Source organism: Symphalangus syndactylus, chromosome 10, assembly GCF_028878055.3.
Source record: "Symphalangus syndactylus isolate Jambi chromosome 10, NHGRI_mSymSyn1-v2.1_pri, whole genome shotgun sequence".
NCBI lineage: Eukaryota > Metazoa > Chordata > Mammalia > Primates > Hylobatidae > Symphalangus > Symphalangus syndactylus.
The window spans coordinates 102,621,468-102,642,740 of record NC_072432.2 but is presented as its reverse complement, the minus strand read 5'-3'; the positions used below and the strand labels follow the sequence as shown (position 1 = coordinate 102,642,740).

The 21,273-nt window shown below is 39.1% G+C and overlaps 1 protein-coding gene across 6 annotated transcripts in view; it reads left to right on the top strand.

Moving 5' to 3' along the window:
• The window catches only part of PPP2R3A (protein phosphatase 2 regulatory subunit B''alpha), a 221,423-nt gene that overhangs the window by 60,364 nt on the left and 139,786 nt on the right, over window positions 1–21,273 (top strand). For 5 of the 6 annotated variants that reach the window (XM_055295334.2, XM_055295333.2, XM_055295337.2 and 2 more), the window contains 2 exons: window positions 3,171–3,437; window positions 17,216–17,319. In XM_055295334.2, coding sequence (XP_055151309.1) covers window positions 3,171–3,437; window positions 17,216–17,319 — 371 coding nt within the window. Of the gene's footprint in view, window positions 1–2,259; window positions 2,313–3,170; window positions 3,438–17,215; window positions 17,320–21,273 lie in introns of those variants that run through there. The other variant, XM_063611316.1, reaches the window with a different exon arrangement.

The window sequence follows — 21,273 nt, the reverse complement described above, 5'->3', positions numbered from 1 at the left end:
AGTGACATAATAGCACAAGGATACTATTCTGAATGAATATCTAAATGATACTGTGTTTATAGGGAAAGACTGAAATGGAGAATTGAAATACTTTACCCAGCTAATTCTATTCTAATGCTGCTCCTAGACTGGACTGAAACCACTGTATCCAAAGTGAGCAGATGCTAAACTTGTCAGTAAATCTGGCAGAATTTATGTTACTAGGTTTTCTTCCATAATGTTTGTAAACTACCAGTTTTATTCAGCTACTTTAAGGTTTAAATTATATATCTCCTTGTAGAACTCAATAGAAAGTAAATTGAGTATCCAGAAGCTCAAAATAAATGCATTATTTTAATGTTATTTTCCTTTTAAATATTAACATCAGTTTTATTAAATATGGAATTGGCCAGTAGATTAATAGTTGCCTATCAGTGAATTGCTCTGTGTTAAGTACACTAAGAAAAGCAGAACGGAATATTTTATAATCAGATATTTTCCCATTTAAGTCAAATCTTTGGCAGCCAGTGTTCTGAATATCACTTATTTCTGTCAAAGCAAAAGCATAGAGTTAACATTGAAGACCTTGCTCTAAACCTTTCCCACTAGTATGTATTCATGAGACTCTCAGGTTTCATCCCTGCTGGCACCAGTGGTCTTAATTCTGTGGGCATAACTGCCCTAGATGTCACACCACAGAAAACATTGGTGATTGTACACCTGAACCTCACAAATCTCTTTCAGCATAGAATAATGGAAAAGGAATGACACTAATATAAATGGTCTAGGTAAAGCCCCTGAAGAATTCTGTGCCTTACTCTAGATTTTTAAGAACACTTTGAACAATAATAATAATTTATTGACTTATGGGACTACGTAATATTTACAGATTTAGCATTAAGGCAGAGAGAAATGTTTACTTAAAATGGATTGTCAATTTGTTAACTCAAAAGTGGTTTGTAAACTTCAAATTGCTTTACATATGTAAATGATTATTTTATTTATTATTGAATCTGAAAGATTATGCCAAATTATGCTTCATCTAATTTTTTGGGTATCTCATCCTTTGGTCTTGTCCTTCATTTTCTTACATGGTAGATAGATCTCTGCCCAGCACTGTTCTGAACCTTTTACCTATATTACATCTTGTAATTTCCTTTAATCCTCACAACAACCTTCTAAGAAGTAGACATTGTAATTTCTGTTTTATTATTGAAATTCCAAAAGGTTAAGTAACCATTTTGAGGTCACAGACTAGTAAGCCATCAGTGTTTTAAGTTTTTCATGTTTCATTGGTATCACTTCCCTTCGTTCTGTTTCTTGACTATTGCTTTATATGGGTGACATCCTGATACTGTACAAAGACATGGTGTGACAACTGGCCTTCATATCCCTAATAGTCTTAATATATGAGCAGACTCCATTCTGTGTATTAATGTCAGATATTAACACGGGGAATTTGGGCTATTATGACAAAAACAGGAGATTTAACCATTTTCATATATTTATGTGAATAAATCTTCTCTCTTTATAAAACTCACATTTTTAAGGGTAGCTAAGATTTTTATCCTGAATTTTAAAATTGTTATAAACCTATATGTTAAGAAGAAATATGATAGATTTATTTCTTACAGATATATCATTGTTCAAACTTTAGAGATGGCATTAGGGTAATTTAAGGAAGAACATTTGAATAATACTTTGTGTTCATAATACCTATAAAATATATTTAGCTAGTCAACAGTTGTGTTCATCTTTCATATACTTTATGTAGCATCTAATACAGTACCATGCTCATGAGCCTTGATAGTTTGGCCATTAATTAAGAGTAGAAATTAGAACTATGAAAATCCTCATGGAATCTTTTTTGCTTTTTCTGGTAAGAATCTCAGAACTAAATTTAGTCTTTATTGGTAAGATAAATTTCTACCTGAATAATGGTGTGCCTCCCCTCCCTTTTTCCTAAATCATTGGCAATCTTAATTTCCTCACTGCCTCCCCGCCACTCTTTACTGACCTTTCTAGTGTCTCTTTATAGTATGCCACATCAAATCATTTTTTTAAAAGAAGAAGAATATAAACTGTAAATCAGTTATTAAACTGTAAAGGGAGTTTGGTTGTGATGAAATTAATGACCATGATTTTTGCCTGTTGGAGCAAACCACAAATAAGATAAATGTGTATCTTGCAGGAAACGGTATGGCCCTAGTGGCAAATAAATCAGCCAGGTAGGGGACATTTCAGAACTAAAATGCTTTAATTTTCTTAACAAAGATTTTCTCAGCATCAAGGGCTGGCAGTGATTCTACCTCAGCAAAGTCAAACTAGAGAAGGTAAAAGGAGCCCCTTCCCTTTTTGGATATATATATTTAAAAGGAACTTGTTTTTGCCTGTTGAAGGAGAGGTAAAAGTCACAGAAAGACCAATAACTGTCTTCAAAAAGAATGTATTAATCCAGTTCCAACAGAGTAAGAATACATCTCGAGATTCTTAATATATCAACTAACATTGCTCTTTGAGTCTTTTGAAATGTCTGCTAAATAGTTGATGGAGAAACCTATGTATTTTTTTTAAACATAACTCTATGTAAACTTGAGTACTGGCAGATAATTAATAAATTAATTAATTTAGGGCAGATAAGCATTGCCTAGAAACATGCTTACCACCTTTAGAGTACAGTGAGCCCTTCACATATACACCATGGAATACTATGCAGCCATAAAAAATGATGAGTTCATGTCCTTTGTAGGGACATGGATGAAACTGGAAAACACCATTCTCAGTAAACTATCGCAAGGACAAAAAACCAAACACCGCATGTTCTCACTCACAGGTGGGAATTGAACAATGAGAACTCATGGACACAGGAAGGGGAACATCACACTCCGGGGACTGTTGTGGGGTTGGGGGAGGGGGGAGGGACAGCATTAGGAGATACACCTAATGCTAAATGACGAGTTAATGGGTGCAGGAAATCAACATGGCACATGGATACATATGTAACAAACCTGCACATTGTGCACATGTACCCTAAAACCCTAAAGTATAATAAAAAAAATAAAAATAAAGAGTACATTGAGCCCTTAATCTCTCCTGTCTCTGTTTGTGGTTTCTTATATTGCTGGTGATGATTTTCAGTAAATGAATACTGTTTAAATTTTTTGTGTCTCATAATCTTATTTTTCTTTTAGATTCAAAATAAACCAGAAAAGAAACCTGGAACACCACTCCCACCTCCAGCCACCTCTCCAAGTAGTCCCCGACCTCTCTCCCCGGTTCCCCATGTGAATAATGTTGTGAATGCGCCATTGTCCATAAACATTCCACGGTTCTACTTTCCTGAAGGACTGCCAGATACCTGTAGTAATCATGAACAGACTCTAAGCAGAATTGAAACTGCTTTCATGGATATTGAAGATCAGAAAGCAGACATTTATGAAATGGGGAAAATTGCAAAGGTAATGTAACTACTAAATGATTTATAATCTCCCCTTCTCTAGAAACCCTGATCCCCTCCCCTTCTCTAGAAACCCGGATCCCCCCCGCACTGCCTCTTTGCTCTGTTTTTAAGCATGCATGGAAGTTGTTGTTGTTTTTTTTTTCCATAGTGATCTTCCATTTCAACCTCCTATTTAATATAAGAATCCCTTCCAAGACATCGCCAACTCATAAATTCATTCTCTGCTTGAATGCTTTCAGAGACTAGAAGCTCTACCTTGCCAGGCAGCCTGGTCTATTGTTAAATACTTAGTTGTTAGAAAATTTTTCCTTGTGCTGAATAGGAATCTGATTTTTAGTCTCACCCATTGATCATAACTGCCCTAATGCCAGACAAGGAAGCATTAGACCATCTCAATACAGTCATTTTACCCAGAAATAAATGGATTTGACAATAGGAAGCAAGTCTTTGGAACTTGCAAATATATCCAACTGCTTCTGAGTTAAAATCTTATCCCCCTAATGTCAGGACTACTCTGACTTGATTCTGTGCCTCCAGCCTCCTCCCAGAACAGTTAATACTTATCATAACCATCAGATTATATTTGATTATGCCATTTCCCAATTTAGCAATATTCAGGAATTCCCACCCTCTATAGCAGTGCTTTGTTTTGTTTGGGCTTTATTTTTATTATGCATAAATATTGAAGAGTCAGGTCACACTTCAGGCTTTAGCAGTAGTTTAGGCTGTGCTTCAAGAGGCAGAGGGGTTTAGTAGGCTAAGGGCTGCATGGAGGCAAGTAGGAGACCAAGTGGGAATACCTAAGAGCCCGTGCACACTTCCACTGAGAAGGATTCCCCTGCTTTCAGGAGTAATGTTAAAAAGTTGGAAAATACCATTGTTCAGGATAAACCTCAAACTTCTCTTCCTGGCATTCCATGGCTTCCACAGCCTAGCCCCAGTGTTTCTTTCCAAACTTGCCTAAAACTTTCCTGTATAAGCATGACCCTCTTGCCCTCTTATAGGCACACCGCTGCATTTGGGCTCTCAGAGTTCCCCCTCCAGAGTGGGCTTCCCCGCCTGCCAACCTCCTCAGCATCCACTTTGTTGAAGACCTAGCTTCCATTGTGTATTATTGGAGAAGTCCCTGAACCCTCACTTGTCATGCCCTGCCCTACCTCTGACCTCACAGAGCATTTACCATTGCTGTTAAATGATACGTAACTAGAGTGATTTTAAAGGAAATGAAAAGGAATTCTTTCTTCTCTTTCTTCATTCCCCCTTCTTAAAAATTGCTTATTGATACCCTAGATGCTTCTAATGAAAAACAAACTCATTCCAGAAATAAGAGCTTACCTGTTTCCATTCCATTTTACTTAAGAGGGAACTGCAGTTCTACCAGTACTTACCTGAAGTCACAGAGCTAGTTCATGCCGGGAGACAAGTTGTCTAACTTCTAGCATGGTGCTGTTTATATGTATGTCATCTCCCTAGACATGTGGTAACAGTAACTAACTTCCAGTTAATAGCCACCCAAATATATTACAAGTTCTTTAAGGGCATTCAGGGTTTTCTTACCCAATTCTTTTAGAGGTGGCTATTGCGTTAGATGACAGAACCCTGGTGATAAAATTTCTGAATGGGCTGGAACTATGGCTGTAAATCTAAAAGATAAAATTTAGCAAGGCTGAATGAAATCTGCATTTGGAGGTAATATGGTAACTACATAAATGCCAACAGGGTATTTTTTTTTTTTTTTTTTTTTTTTTTTTGAGACAGTTTCGCTCTTGTTGCCCAGGCTGGAGTGCAATGGTGCTATCTCGGCACACCACAGTCTCCGCCTCCCATGTTCAAGCGATTCTCCTGCCTCAGCCTCCCGAGTAGCTGGGATTACAGGCATGAACCACCACGCCCGGCTAATTTTTGTATTTTTAGTAGAGATGGGGTTTCTCCACGTTGGTCAGGCTGGTCTCGAACTCCCGACCTCAGGTTATCCGCCCACCTCGGCCTCCCAAAGTGCTGAGATTACACCAACAGGGTATTTCTAACATGAGAGCAATTTGTGTGAAAGAGACAGAAGGTTTCATGGATTGCCTCAGGTAAGCAGACAAAGAGAAACTTTCCAGACCAGGGCGTAGTAGTTCCCTGGTACAGTGCTGAGGTCACCATGTCTGGAGAGCCCTTCTTCCTCTGAGTATTCCCGACTGCTGACTGAGGAGCCCATTCTCCTGTGTCTTCGTACTGCTCTGCCTCCACATCCTTTATGGTCTGGCCTCCCATTCCTGTGCCGTGGTAGCCCTGCCTTGCTCTGTGGCTCAGGGCCCCGCTAGCACTCCACAGATTCAGTGAGAGGAGGGCAGAAAGCCTAAAGACGCCACAGTGCTCAAGGGAGTTGTCGAAAAGAATATAGTCAGGGCAGGGTAGAGGTCTCTGGCAGGTGGGGAGCCAGAGGAACTACTTTGCCATTTATGTGCAGTGAGAATCAGTCTGTATGTGGCATCAGAAAAAAACAGCAGTGTTGAAACTGACAGAAAACATGGAGAAGTTTAAAAAGATAGAAAACTAATTTGTTTAGCCATAGTAACAGTCATTTACATAACAATTTGCTACTTATACCTAATAATCATGAGGTGCAATAGCCATTATACATATATGTGTCTGATTAACTTGTCTGAATTATACTTAATTATAGCCCTAAATTCTATTCATGGGCACCAAGCCTTTTTGTTCATTGCTCTTAGATCTTAATTGTCAGCTCAGGTAGCAAAGTAAACTGCACATACTTTTAAAAAGTTAAAACAAACATTGCATTTTTATAAAATGAAGATGTGTGGCCAGGCACAGTAACTCATGCCTATAATCCTAGGACTTTGGGAGGTCGAGGCAGGAGGATCGCTTGAACCTGGGAGTTCAAGACCAGCCTGGGCAACATAGTGAGACCCCATCTCTACAGAAAATAATTTTTTAAAAATTACCTGGGTGTAGTGACATGTGCCTCTGGTCCTAGCTACTCAGGAGGCTGAGGCAGGAAGATCACCTGAGCGCAGGAGGTTGAGGCTGCAGTGAGCCATGATCACACCACCACACTCCAGCCTGGGTGACAGAGTGAGACCCTGTCTCAATAAAAAGTTGGGGCGGGGGGATGTGTATATAATTACCTGGGAAGTTGAGGGGGACGTATATATAATTACCTGAAAACATATCATGAGTGTGTCAGTTTGTATTTTTTTTTGCCTCTTTATTCTTAAAACTATTTATTTAAAAGTTGATTTAATCATGTCTTCCAGTTAGCTAATTCTCTTTTTTTCTAATTTTATTTCCATGGTTTGTTGGGAAACAGGTGGTGTTTGGTTACATGAGTAAGTTCTTTAGTGGTGATTTGTGAGATTTTGGTGCACCCATCACTCAGGCAGTATACACTGCACCCTATTTGTAGTGTTTTATCCCTCACCCCTTCCCACCCTTTACCACTTAGTCCCCAAAGTCCATTGTGTCATTCTTATGCCTTTGCATCCTCATAGCTTAGCTCCCACTTAGGAGTGACAACATACGATGTTTGGTTTTCCATTCCTGAGTTACTTCACATGGAATAGTCTCCAATCTCATCCTGGTCACTGTGAATGCCATTAATTCATTCCTTTTTATGGCTGAGTAGTATTCCATCATATACACATACATATATATATACATACATATATATATACACATACATATATATATATACATACATATATATATACACATACATATATATATATATACATACATATATATATATGTATACACACAGACACACACACACACGCCAGTTTGTTTATCCATTTGTTGATTGATGGGCATTGGGTTGCTTTCACGTTTTTGCAATTGCGAATTGTGCTGCTATAAACGTGCATGTACAAGTATCTTTTTTTTACAGTGACTTCTTTTCCTCTGAGTAGATACCCAGTAGTAGGATTGCTGGATCAAATGGTAGTTCTACTTTTAGTTCTTTAAAGAATATCCACACTGTTTTCCATAGTGGTTGTATTAGTTTACATTCCCACCAGCAGTGTAGAAGTGTTCCCTGTTCACTGCAGCCATGCCAACATCTACTGTTCTTTTTTTTTTTTTTTTCAGGGGTAAGGTGGTATCACATTGTGGTTTTGCAGGGGTTAAGGTTCTTCTTGGAGGGGTAAGGTGGTATCGCATTGTGGTTTTGATTTGCATTTCCCTGATCATTAGTGACATTGAGCATTTTTTATATGTTTGTTGGCCATTTGTATATCTTCTTTTGAGAATTGTCTATTCATGTCATTAGCCCACTTTTTGATGGGATTATTTTTTTCTTGTTGATATGAGTTCATTGTAGATTCTGGATATTAGTCCTTTGTCAGATGTATAGATCATGAAGACTTTTTTCCACTCTGTGGGTTGTCTGTTTACTCGCTGACTGCTCCTTTCACCGTGCAAAGCCTCTTTAATTAAGTCCTAGCAATTTATCTTTGTTTTTGTTACATTTGCTTCTGGGTTCTTGGTCATGAAATCTTTGCCTAAGCCAGTGTCTAGAAGGGTTTTCCCAATGTTATCTTCTAGAATTTTTATAGTTTCAGGTCTTAGATTTAAGTCCTTAGTCCATCTCGAGTTGATTTTTATAAAAGGTGACAGATGAGGATCCAGTTTCATTCTCCTACATGTGACTAGCCAATTATCCCAGCACCATTTGTTGAAAAGGGTATGCTTTCCCTACTTTATGTTTTTGTTTACCTTGTCAAAGATTAGTTGGCTGTAAGTATTTGGCTTTATCTCTGCATTCTGTATTCTGTTCCACTGGTCTATGTGCCTATTTTTATAACAGTACCATGCTGTTTTGGTGACTATGGCCTTATAGTATAGTTTGAAACCAGGTAATGTGGTGCCTCCAGATTTATTCTTTTTGCCTAGTCTTGCATTGGCCATGCGGGCTCTTTTTTGGTTCCATATGAATTTTAGAATTTTTTTTCTAATTCTGTGAAAAGTGTTGATGATATTTTGATAGAAGTTGTGATAGGAATTGCATTGAGTCTGTAGATTGCTTTTGGCAGAATGGTCATTTTCACAATATTGATTCTACCCACCCATGAGCATGGGATGTGTTTCCATTTGTTTGTGTCATCTGTGATTTCTTTCAGCAGTGGTTTGTAGTTTTCCTTGTAGAGGTCTTTCACCTCCTTTGTTAGGTGTATTGCTAAGTATGTTTTTTTTTGTTTGTTTGTTTGCAGCTGTTGTAAAAGGGGTCAAGTTATTGATTTGATAGCTTGCTCGCTGTTGGTGTATAGAAGAGCTACTGATTTGTGTACATTAATTTTGTCTTCAAAAACTTTGCTGAATTATTTTATCAGTTCCAGGAGTTTTCTGGAGGAGTTTTTAGGATCTTCTGGGTAAACGATCATATCATCAGCAAACAGCAAGAATTTGACTTCCTCTTTTTTTTTTTTTTTTTTTTTTTTTTTCTGAGACAGAGTCTCGCTGTGTCACCCAGTCTGTAGTGCAGTGGCTCAATCTCGGCTCATTGCAAACTGCAAGCTCTGCCTCCCGGGTTCACGCCATTCTCCTGCCTCAGCCTCCCAAGTAGCTGGGACTACAGGTGCCTGCCACCACACCCTGCTAATTTTTTGTGTTTTTAGTAGAGACGGGGTTTCACCATGTTAGCCAGGATGGTCTTGATCTCCTGACCTCGTGATCTGCCCGCCTCAGCCTCCCAAAGTGCTGGGATTACAGGCGTGAGCCACCGTGCCTGGCTGACTTCTTCTTTATTGATTTGGGTGCCCTTTATTTCTTTCTCTTGTTCGATTGCTCTGACTAGGACTTCCAGTACTATGTTGAAGAGGAGTAGTAAGAGTGGGCATCCTTGTCTTGTTCCAGTTCACAGAGGGAATGCTTTCCACCTTTCCCCATTCAGTATTATATTGGCTGTGGGCTTGTCATAGATGGCGTCTATTACATTGAGGTATGTCCCTTGTACGCCAATTTTGCAGAGAGTTTTAATCATAAAGGGATGCTGGATTTTGTCAAATGCTTTTTCTCCATTTCTTGAGATGATCATGTGATTTTGGTTTTTAATTCTGTTTATATGGTGTATCACATTTATTGACTTGCATATGTTAAACCATCCCTGCATCCCTGATATGAAACCCATTTAATCATGGTGGATTATCTTTTTGATATGTTGTTAGATTCAGTTAGCTAGTATATTGTTAAGGATTTTAGCATCTGTGTTCATCAGGGATATTGGTCTGTAGGTTTTTGTTTGTTTGTTTGGTTATGTCCTCCTTTCCTGGTCTTGGTGTTAGGGTGATGCCGGCTTCATAGAATGAATTAGGGAGGGTTCCCTCTTTCTCTGTCTTGTGGAATAGTGTCATAGGATTGTTACCAATTCTTTGAATGTCTGGTAGAATTCTGCTGTGAATCCGTCTGTCCTGGACATTTTTTTGTTGGTAATTTTTAAATTACTATTTCAATATCACTGCTTGTTACTGGTCTGTTCAGGGTATCTAATTCTTCCCGATTTAAGCTAGAAGAGTTGTATCTTTCCAGGAATTTATCCATCTCTTCTAGGTTTTCTAGTTGATGTGCGTAAAGGTGTTCATAGTAACCTTGAATGATCTTCTGTATTTCTGTGGTGTCAGTTGTAATATCTCCTGTTTTGTTTCTTATTGAGCTTATTTGGATTTTCTCTCTTCATTTCTTGGTTAATCTTGCTAATGGTCTATCAATTTTATTTATCTTTTCAAAGAACTAGCTTTTTGTTTCATTTATTTTTTTATATTATTTTTTTCTTTTGTATTATTTTTTTCAGTCTCATTTAGTTCTGCTCTGATCCTGGTCATTTCCTTTCTCCTGGTGGGTTTGGGTTTGGTTTGTTCCATTCTTGTTTCTCTAATTCCTTGAGGTGTGACCTTAGATTGTCTGTGCTATTTCAGACTTTTTTGTTTTGTTTTTTGTTTTGTTTTGTTTTGTTTTTTGAGACAGAATCTCTCTCTGTTGCCAGGCTGGAGTGCAGTGGCGCGATCTTGGCTCACTGCAGCCAGCACCTCCTGGGTTCAAGCAATTCACCTGCCTCAGCCTCCTGAGTAGCTGGGACTATAGCTGTGCACCACCACACCCAGCTAATTTTTATATTTTTTAGTAGAGACGGGGTTTCACCATGTTTGCCAGGATGGTCTCGATCTCTTGACCTCATGATCCACCCACCTCGGCCTCCCAAAGTGCTGGGATGATGGGCGTGAGCCACTGCGCCCAGCCCAGACTTTTTGATGTAGGCATTTAGGGCTATGAACTTTTCTCTTAGCATTGCCTTTGCTGTGTCCCAGAGGGTTTGATAGGTTGTGTCACTATTGTCGTTCAGTTTGAAGAATGTTTTAATTTCCATCTTGATTTCATTTTTGACCCAGTGATCATTCAGGAGCAGGTTATTTGATTTCCATGTATTTGCATGGTTTTGAGGGTTCCTTTTGGGGTTGATTTCAGGTTTTATTCCACTGTAGTCTGAGAGAGTGCTTGATATAATTTCAATTTTCTTAAATGTATTGAGGCTCATTTTGTGGCCTCTTCTATGGTCTATCTTGGAGAAAGTTCCATGCACTGTTGAATAGAATGCATATTCTGCAGTTGTTAGATGGAAGGTTCTGTATATATCTATTAAGTCCATTTGTTCCAGGGTATAGTTTAAATCCATTGTTTCTTTATTGACTTTCTGTCTTGATGACCTGTCTAGTGCTGTCAGTGGAGTATTGAAGTCCCCCACTCTTGTTGTGTTACTGTCTATCTCATTTCTTAGGTCTATTAGTAATTGTTTTATAAATTTGGGAGCTCCAGTGTTAGTGCATATATGTTTAGGATTGTGATATTTTCCTGTTGGAAAAGGCCTTTTATCATTATGTAATGTCCTTCTTTTTCTTTTTTAACTGTTGTTGCTTTAAAGTTCGTCTGATATAAGAATAGCCACTCCTCACTTTTGGTGTCCATTTGCCTGAAATGTCTTTTTCCACTCCTTTACCTTAAGTTTGTGCAAGTCCTTATGTGTTAGTTGAGTCTCTTGAAGGCAGCAGATAATTGGTTGGTGAATTCTTATCGATTCTTCAATTCTGTATCTTTAAGTGGAGCATTTAGGCCATTTACATTTAATGTTAGGTGAGATATGAGGTACCATTCCATTCATCATGCTATTTGTTTCCTGTATATCTTGGTTTTTGGTTTTTGTTTTTTAAATTGCATTTTTGTTATATAGGTCCTGTGGGATTTATGCTTTAAAGAGGTTCTGTTTTGAGTGTTTCCAGGATTTGTTTCAAGATCTAGAAGTTCTTGTAGTGGTGGCTTGGTAGTGGTGAATTCTGTCAGCATTTTTTTTTTCTGAAAAAGACTATCTTTTCTTCATATATGAAGCTTAGTTTCGCTGGATACAAAATCTTGGCTGATAATTTTTTTGTTTGAGGAGGCTGAAGATAGGGCCGCAATTCCTTCTAGCTTGTAGGGCTCTGCTGAGAAATCTGCTGTTAATCTGATAGGTTTTCCTTTTTAGGTTACCTGGTACTTTTGTGTCACCGCTCTGAAGATTCTTTCCTTTATCTTAACTTTAGATTACCTGATGACAGTGTGCCTAGGCAATGATCTTTGTGTGATGAATTTCCCAGATGTTCTTTGTGCTTCTTGTATTTGGATGTCTAGGTCTCTAGCAAGGCTGGGGAAGTTTTCCTCAATTATTCTCCCAAGTATGTTTTCCAAACTTTCAGATTTCTCTTCTTCCTCAGGAACACCAATCAATCTTAGGTTTGGTTGTTTAACATAATCCTTGACTCCTTGGAGGCTTTGTTCATATTTTCTTTTTTTTTTTTCTTTGTCTTTGTTGGATTGGGTTAATTTGAAGACCTTATCTTTGAGCTCTGAATTTCTTTCTTCTGCTTGTTCAGTTCCATTGCTGAGACTTTCCAGAGCATTTTGCATTTCTGTAAGTGTGTCCATTGTTTCCTGAAGTTTTGATTGGTTATTTATGCTATCTATTTCCTTGAATATTTTTCCCTTCACTTGTATCATTTTTTGGATTTCCTTACACTGGGCTTCGCCTTTCTCTGGTGCCTCCCTGATTAGCTTAATAACTAACCTCCTGAATTCTTTTTCAGGTAAATCAGGGATTTCTTCTTGGTTTGGGTCCATTGCTGATGAGCTAGTGTGATTTTTTGAAGGTATTAAAGAACATTGTTTTGTCATATAACCAGAGTTGGTTTTCTGGTTCCTTCTCATATGGGTAGGCTCTGTCAGAGGGAAGGTCTAGGGCTGAAGGCTGTTAGTCAGATTCTTTTGTCCCATGGGGTGTTCCCTTGATTTAGTACTCTCCTCCTTTTCCTATGGATGTGGCTTCTTCAGAGCCAAGCTGTAGTGATTGTTATCTCTCTTCTGGATCTAGCCACCCAGCAAGTCCAGGCTCTGGGCTGGTACTGGGGGTTGTCTGCACAGCGTCCTGTGATGTGAACCCTCTGTGGGTCTCTCAGCCATGGATATCAGCACAGTACTTGGTGTGTCTCTTGGGTCCTGCAGGAACAGTCCGCTTCCTTCAGGGGGTCTGTGGGTCTTCTCAGGTTTCCTGATTTATTCCTGCAGTTGTTCTGGAGCAAAAATTCTCAGTGCAAGCCTCCACACACTGCTCTGTCTGTCCCAAGTTGGAGCTGCAGTCTAGTCCTGCCTCCCATCCACCATGATCCCCTCAGTCCTCAGAGACTTTTTATTACTCCCAATTCTCTTTTAATTTAGCTTTTACTTGGCTATTGCAGTCTATTAGTACTCACTAAGTCATCCTTATTTTCGACAATTCTTTACTATGCATGCAAGTCTTTTTTGGTACCAGGCAGTGAGCTCTGTGTCTCCAGCACTTACTGTTCATATTCTTATGATAGGTGGGCATAGGAAAAGGAGAAGAGAGGCAACCTTTAAGGAGTAAGGAGGAGAGAGTTTGTTAGAGCAATAAATGAATGTTCTTATGGATTCTTGTAGTTTATAAAGTTATTTGGAAGACCAGCTTGAGTTTGCTGCTTACTCTTAGTGGCACTCAAGTGTAGCTATAAAGACTGGGGTCTGTTTTTAAGTGCCTAGAAAACTCTGTGTTTATGAAATCTGCATCTGTTGGTGAAGTTTAGCTCATTCATCTTAGACCTCAAACAGCCCTGAAGAACTTAATGCTCACATCTGGTTAAATTCTCGGTGTGTAGTTTGTACGTTTTTCCACAGCTTTAAGTAATGATAGAGAAGGAATGAATAGAGAATGAATCTCAGAGAAATGAAAGCAACTTAGGAACAGAAACAGAGAAACAGTAAGAAACGCATTTTTCAGAGACTGGGCCAAAGGATTCATCATGGAGTTTTAACTTCTGGCAGAAAGTTGAGGAAAAAGAATAAGACATTTTTCTGAACCATGTAAAGCCCTACTGTCTTCTGGCTGACATAGCACCTTCTTTACCCGTCGCACATGTGGCCTGGAAGGCAGCCTCTCTGTGCCTGAATATCTTCATCTGCAAAATGGGATTAAAAAAATAACTGCCCTCATCTATGTGAGGATCACGTGAGGACCGAATGAAATTACAAGCCTGAGACATCTTTAAATGTTGAAAGAAGATTACAAATATTGGGTAATCATTCTCTCCTGTGTGTATCATTAGACAACCTTGCTTTGGATTATTTGTTTTGTTGGCCATTCTTAGATCAAATCGTAGGTGTTGATCAAGTTTTCTTTGCTCAGAACTTTGATTACCATATATTGACTCGCCTCTTTCTCTAAAAATAAGTTTCCTAAATCCATTTTCTGTATCTCTGTGTGTACCCACTTGCTATCTACTCTCTTCCTTTGTAAAAAAACAAAAACAAAAAATCAGTATTCACACTTCACACTTCATCAAGAAAAAGCTTGTTCTCTCTTCTGTTAATAAAAGTGCTATTCTCTTGCCTTCAGATTAATACCATTTACTGTTTAGGTTCTTATTGATCTTCTGGCTCCTTTTATCTTAAATCTTTGATTTTTAAGCAGATGCAGGCTAGCATACTTTTTTTTAATAGTCAGAGTGTAATGTCCATAGCCCTTACCATTCTGCCTTTCTCATTTTTTCCCTTTGTCGTTTTTCCAAGGGCGTAATACCCTCCTGCTGTATAACACTTGGCTACTCAGGGTACCCCACTATGAGAACAATAGGCTGACCTTTTCCAGTCTACTTCAGAACATCTTTGTTCTGTACGCTGTCTCTGAGGATTTTGCCTTTGGGTCATAATAAGTTTATTAATCTTCAGAGACTTAATACTCCTTATGAGCAGATGTATATCCGTTTTAACAGAAGTCTTCTGGAGAAAAGACCGTAAGAGAATGAAATTTGCTTAGTTAGTGGAAGTTACCCCACAGAAGGTAGTAAGCACACAGCCCCTCGAAGTGTTTCTGATCAGGAAGTTAAAAGATTCCTGATCCCTTCCAGTTCTGAAAAATTCATGAGTGACTCTAATGGTGGGAGTTTGAAGCACTTTGGTAAGTCAGTTCTAGCGTCTCCACACACCCTGTCTGTGACTCCATTCACCCTGCCTCCATGATACAGACGATTCTTTCCCAGTAGTTGCCACTAGGCTATCACTAAGACTGTCTAAGAGCATTTTCTTGGCAAACCACCATTCTGCATGAAAGGAGAGTCTGGGATTGGGGAAAGTGGATTCAACAGCTTATACAGCCAAAGTGTATTAATTGTGAGCTTTGCACCTTGGTAATCATTATTTATACAATAAACAAAATCACATGGTTGCTAAGCAACACCTTTCCCTCATTCTTGACCCCAGTGGATTTATGAGGTATTCGACCTCTGGACTTGAAAAATGTTAAATTCTGCTCTGCTTTCAGACATGCTTTAGTGGCCCTGGCAGCAGCAGCCTCTTATTTCTGCCCTGTCCTTACCTCCCGTGGCTTGAATCTTGCCTTCCATATCTCCATGAACCCAGCAGCCTGGGTGTTCTTTCAGGATAACTAATGTCAGACTAGGTACTCTTCAGGCTCCTGTGGGGTTCCCCTGTGCACTGAAGCCTCACACCAGGAGCAGCTTCACCTAAGCATTCTAATGTGGATGCACATCTAGTCTTCCTCCAGAGGAGAGGCTTTTCCTCTGTAGAATGATGAGGGCGCAACAGATCCTGGGTCTAATGTGAATAATAATGTATTTATCTCATAACAAAATGTGACTTGTTGAAGAGTTCCACATTTGGGATATGTTTTCTGTGTGTGTAGAAATTGAGATGATTTGGAGACTGTTTATTTGCTAATAGTAAGGATTGTATTATTACTTATAGCCGCAGTCCCCAACATTTTTGGCACCAGGGACTAGCTTTGTGGAAGACAGTTTTTCCATGGATGGGGGTAGAGTGGGGGATAGTTTCAGGATGAAACTGTTCTGCCTCAGATCCTCAGGCATGCGTTAGATAGAGTGCACAACCTAGATCCCTTGCATGCACAGTTCACAATAGGGTTCACTCTCCTATAAGAATCTGATGCTGCCACTGATCTGACAGGAGGTGGAGCTCAGGTGGTACTGCTAGCTCACCAGCCCTTCACCTCCTGCTGTGTGGCCCAGTTCCTAACAGGCCACGGACTGGTAACTGTCCATGTGTCCATGGCCTGGGACTTGGGGACCTCTTCCTTTCAATTAAAAAAAAATTCTCCTTTTACTCTCATGAGAGAGTTCTTACTAAATTTAGCTCCCTTTTTCCTAGAGAATTTTTTCTCCTTCAGGTTTTTTTTAATTGAAAGGAAGAGCTTTTTATCGAGAAAAATCAATACCTTTTAGGGTACTAAAATTGTTTTATATTCATTCCCAGTCTTTCCTAAGGCTTTGTAATCATTTGTGGTAGCCTCTAATATATAAATAAATGATAGCATTTTACCTTTCATCTTTTACCTGAATTATAACCATTTAAATAGATATGATAGCTGTTTTCTTGAGCAGTCTAGGATTTTCTGGTTCTTCTTGAACCTGGGGCTTAATAACATAATAGGCAAAGGAGAGAGAAGGAGATAGGTAGTGGAATATTAACATGAAGTGACCAAGTAATAAAAGTGGCTGTATTTTTCTGCTTAAGGAATGAATGAAGGACATATATTACAACTATGACATTCAGTCATTTCTTTTTCTTTCTAGAAGGTAGTAAATTTATAAGAGTGGTAAGCCAAGTGTGGTGGCTCATGCCTGTAATCCCAGCACTTTGGGAGGCTGAGGCAGGTGGATCATTTGAGATCAGAAGGTCAAGACCAGCCTGGCCAACATGGTGAAATTCCATCTCTACTAAAAATACAAAAATTTGCCAGGTGTGGTGGTGGGCACTTGTAATCCCAGCTACTCAGGAGGCTGAGGCAGGAGAATTGCTTAAACCTAGGAGGCAGAGGTTGCAGTGAGCTGAGATTGTATCACTGCACTCCAGCCTGGGCAACAGAGCATGACTCCGTCTCAAAAAAGAAAAAAGAAAGTGGTGGGAAGGGATGCTGGTTGCTTTAACTGTCAGGTTGGAGGAGGGAATCACTTTAAATGGACTTGGAGAAAACATAAATGGATTTCCATTTTCTTCATTACACATGTTCTCTTATTTTGTTTCCCTTCTGCCTCTTTCTGAATCTACCCTAGTTGATATATTTGCCTATGCTCCAGTTTTGTTCTCCTGAGGGCTCTTCCATCCACTGTGGCATGAAGGGTAAAAGCCACAAAGACCTTTTCTTTGGCCATGTCATCCCTTCATTCCCTGTTGGCTTACCCTGTGTGTGTTTTCTGTTTGCAGGTCTGTGGCTGTCCTCTCTATTGGAAAGCCCCCATTTTCAGGGCTGCAGGGGGAGAGAAGACAGGATTTGTGACAGCACAGTCATTCATTGCCATGTGGAGAAAGTAAGTATGTGGGCAGTCTCTCTGGGGCTAGGCAGAGAATTGTGTGACCCTCATGACATGCTTTCTAAAGGTCACCTATTTTACTCATTTATACATTTTCCCTTTACTCTTTATATCAACAAGGAAAATTCAGTGATTTACAACCATTTATACCCACATGCAAGTTCATTGCCACAAGCCTTTATCTAACCTCTTTAAAAAACAGTAAAGCAGATCTGCAGAAATCTTTCTTTAAAAACTATTTGATAGTTTATTAGTTTTACTTGGTTTTTCTTGTTGCTTGTTTTTTGTTTTGTTTTGTTTTTTTTGAGACAGAATGTCACTCTTTTGCCCAGGCTAGTGTGCAGAGACCCAGTCATAGCTCACTGCAGCCTCAAACTCTTGGGCTCAAGTGATCATCCTACCTCAGCCTCCTAAGTAGCTGGGACTATAGGCATGCACCACCACACCTGGCTGATTTTTTATAGAGACTGGATCTCACTCTGTTGCCCAGGCTGGTCACAAACTTCTGGCCTTGAGCAATCCTCCCAGCTTGGCTGCCCGAAGTGCTGAGATTACAGGTGTGAACCCCACACCCAGCCAATTTTACTTGTTAAATTTGGGTCTCAGGATTTGAATCTGGCAGCAGTGAAATAGAAGCAAATAAGAACTCCCCCTTGAGGGGGGGCAAATCAGATGTGTCACATGGGAAATACATTTTCATTCCCATATGATCCAATTTAGAATTATATCTAATTGATTTATTAGAAATACTGAATTCTAATAGATTTTAATCATTAATTTTTGAAAGCTCCAGTTAAGGAACCAAAGGACTAGTTTATTTATCAAGCTTTTCCTGGATTCTAACATTCTGACAAATTTTCTTGAATTCAAACCCAACATCTTTCTTATCTCTTTTTTCTCCCTTCTTTCTTCTTTAAGAGTTATTTCTTGGTATATTTATACATCTCAGCTAAGTATCACAGCTTGCCCCTTCTGCCTCTTTTAACTGATCAGCACCCTTGTTATGAATGTTCTTCTCACCTTTTCTGAGCTAAATATCCTTCCTGGTAAACTATTGGGAAATGCTACTCACCTATCATTATTATTTAACATCAACTTAATAATAGCAGCATATTGAACAGACAGATTCTTTCTAATTTCTTCATTTCAGCTAAAAGGCCTTAATACGATAATGCTTGAGAATATAGTAGGTGATTAATAAATGTATTCCTATTTTTAAAAATCTAGCAGCAAGTCAAGTTCACCAAGTTCTTCATACATCACATTAGAACTAAAGAGTCTATGTTGGTGGAGCATAGTCTCATAAGTGGGAACTGAACAATGAGAACACATGGACACAGGGAGGGAAATAGCATACACTGGGGCCTGTCAGGGGGTGGGGTGAGGGAAGGGAGAGCCTTAGGAAAAATAGCTAATGCATACTGGGTTGAATACCTAGGTGATGGGTTGATAGGTACAGCACATGTTTATCTATGTAACAGATGTGTACATCCTGTGCATGTACCTTGGAACTTAAAAATAAAAAAAAAATTTTAAAAAGAGTATATGTTGGTGGATAGATCAGTAGCCGCCACCACAGTAGCTGTATTCTTTTATTCAGATGAATTGTTTAAATTTTATCTGTAAGGAAGACATTTCTGCAAAACACAAAAAGCGGGGGAGAAACATGAAGTACAAGTCTCCATTTTGGTTAACTGCAGGAAAATTGCTTATGAAGTTATATAGCATGAGCAACTATCCCTATCTTTTTTTCAACAGAAAAATTCTATGAATAGATAAGTGTGTCTCTAAATTAAAGTATTATTTTACAGTCAGATATTAAAATGGTTTGAGTGCCCTCTAGTGGAAACTCCTCTTTGAGCTCTTAAAATGTCTTTTAAAAGCCAGGGTGCTTTAAGGGAGCCCGGAGTGTGGCTATTTTGGGAGACTAAGCAGCTAAGCATGGTGGTGTGAGTTACCACATTGACCTTGGAGAAGACGTGCTTAGTTTTGTAATGTTTTTGTTTTTTGTTGTTTTTTTTTTTTTTTTTTTACAAATTGTACCCTTTGCGTAAAGCAATGTGGGCTCAAGTATAGTATATTAAAACTTTCAAATACAAAAAATTGCTAACAGGTAATTACACAGAATTAAAACATTTTGGAGAATACATATATATGCTGACTTGCTCCAGTAGCTCTACATAATCTTAAAAAAAAAAAAAGTCAAATATAAAAGTTATAAGAATATAGGGAAATGGCTGGGCGTGGTGGCTCACACCTGTAATCCCAGCACTTTGGGAGGCCAAGGCGGGTGGATCCCAAGGTCAGGAGATCAAGACCATCCTGGCTAACACGGTGAAACCCCGTCTCTACTAAAAATACAAAAAATTAGCCAGGCGTGGTGGCGGGTGCCTGTAGTCCCAGCTACTCAGGAGGCTGAGGCAGGAGAATGGTGGGAACCCGGGAGGCAGAGCTTGCAGTGAGCCGAGATCGCACCACTGCACTCCAGCCTGGGTGACAGAGCAAGACTCTGTCTCAAAAAAAAAGAATACAGGGAAATAATTTCTCTCATGTCAGACTGCTCATGGGGTGGAGGCCTCAGTATGTCTCCTCCAAAGGGCTCTGTTCCACTTCCTTTCCCTGTGCCGCTGCCCATTTCATGTCTATACTCTGACATATATTTTTCTTATTGTCAGGACATTTTTAGGAGAAAGACATTGCTCCATAGCATTTCTTTTTGAGGTCCTAGAGTATCAGCTTTTGGGCAGAACTCATCTCAAATGGAATCAATAATATTGCTTCAGCTTTATTATGCTTTACTTTCTTTTACCTTTTCATATCAATGTGTCATTTGTCCATTAAGAAAATAACATTTTGTCCTAAAAGTTGTGAAAGATGCTAGTTTAGAATAGCTATGCTTACCTTCATTCTTTAGCTTTCATGACTTTTATCATCTTTTCTCCTGCCATAGAGTTGACCAGCCAGTAACATTGACAGAAAATTGTAATTCACCTTTTCTTTCTATTTCATAGCAAAAGACTATTTCTGATTTCACTTCGTCCTCTCAGAGTAGCTCTCATCTGTCATGTCTCTGCTGTTTTTATATCTTACTATTCTGTTTTATATATATAAGTAGTTCTTTTGAAAGACCTCGCTGTTTTTCTATTGTGATGATCTCACCCATTTTCTAATCCTGAGAGGTGGCTCCTATTAGCATCTATTGCATGAATCTTTTTCTGAAACATGTATTTATTTAACTTTAGGAGCCTTAAGCATGTTGAGGAATGGTAAGGAGAATAAGTATAAAAATCATACTATAGCTCTAATAAGCACAAATGAAGTATACATCTGTTTGATCAAAAACATTTTCTTATTTTTCTTCCTTAATCACTTGTTGAATGCTAACTATATGCCAGGTATTGTGTCTGGCCTTGAGGGTGGTTGGGATATAAAGAAAGTAAGACACAGTTTTATACCCTGTAAGGAGCTTACAGTCTAGTGAAAGAGTTACACCAAGCCATGTGTGCTGGCTTGCACCTGTAATCCTAGCTACTTAGGAGGCTAAGGTGGGAGGATCACTTGAGCCCAGGAGTTTGAGGCTGCAGTGAGCTGTGATCATGAGACTGCACCACAGCCTTGACAACAGAATGAGACCCTGTCTCCAAAAAAAGAAAAAAAAAAGGCAAGGATGTGAAGATGGCCAAGAAGACACAGCCAGGAAGAGCCTCCCTTTCCTACCAAGAGAAACCAAAATATTGAGTAAACCAGCATACTTTGAACAGATCTTTTAAGAGAAAGCACTGAGAGTCAGTGGAGAGATGATGCAGTCACTGGGGCTGAAGAGGGAGGAAACTGAGCACCCTGCATGGGCTCTGAATGGCTCCTAAGGAAGGGGTGAAAGAAGTAACTGCAGAGCAGACCATTCTCACTGAGGACCTCTGGGATTCTAGCTGCAAGACATCCCACAGCTAC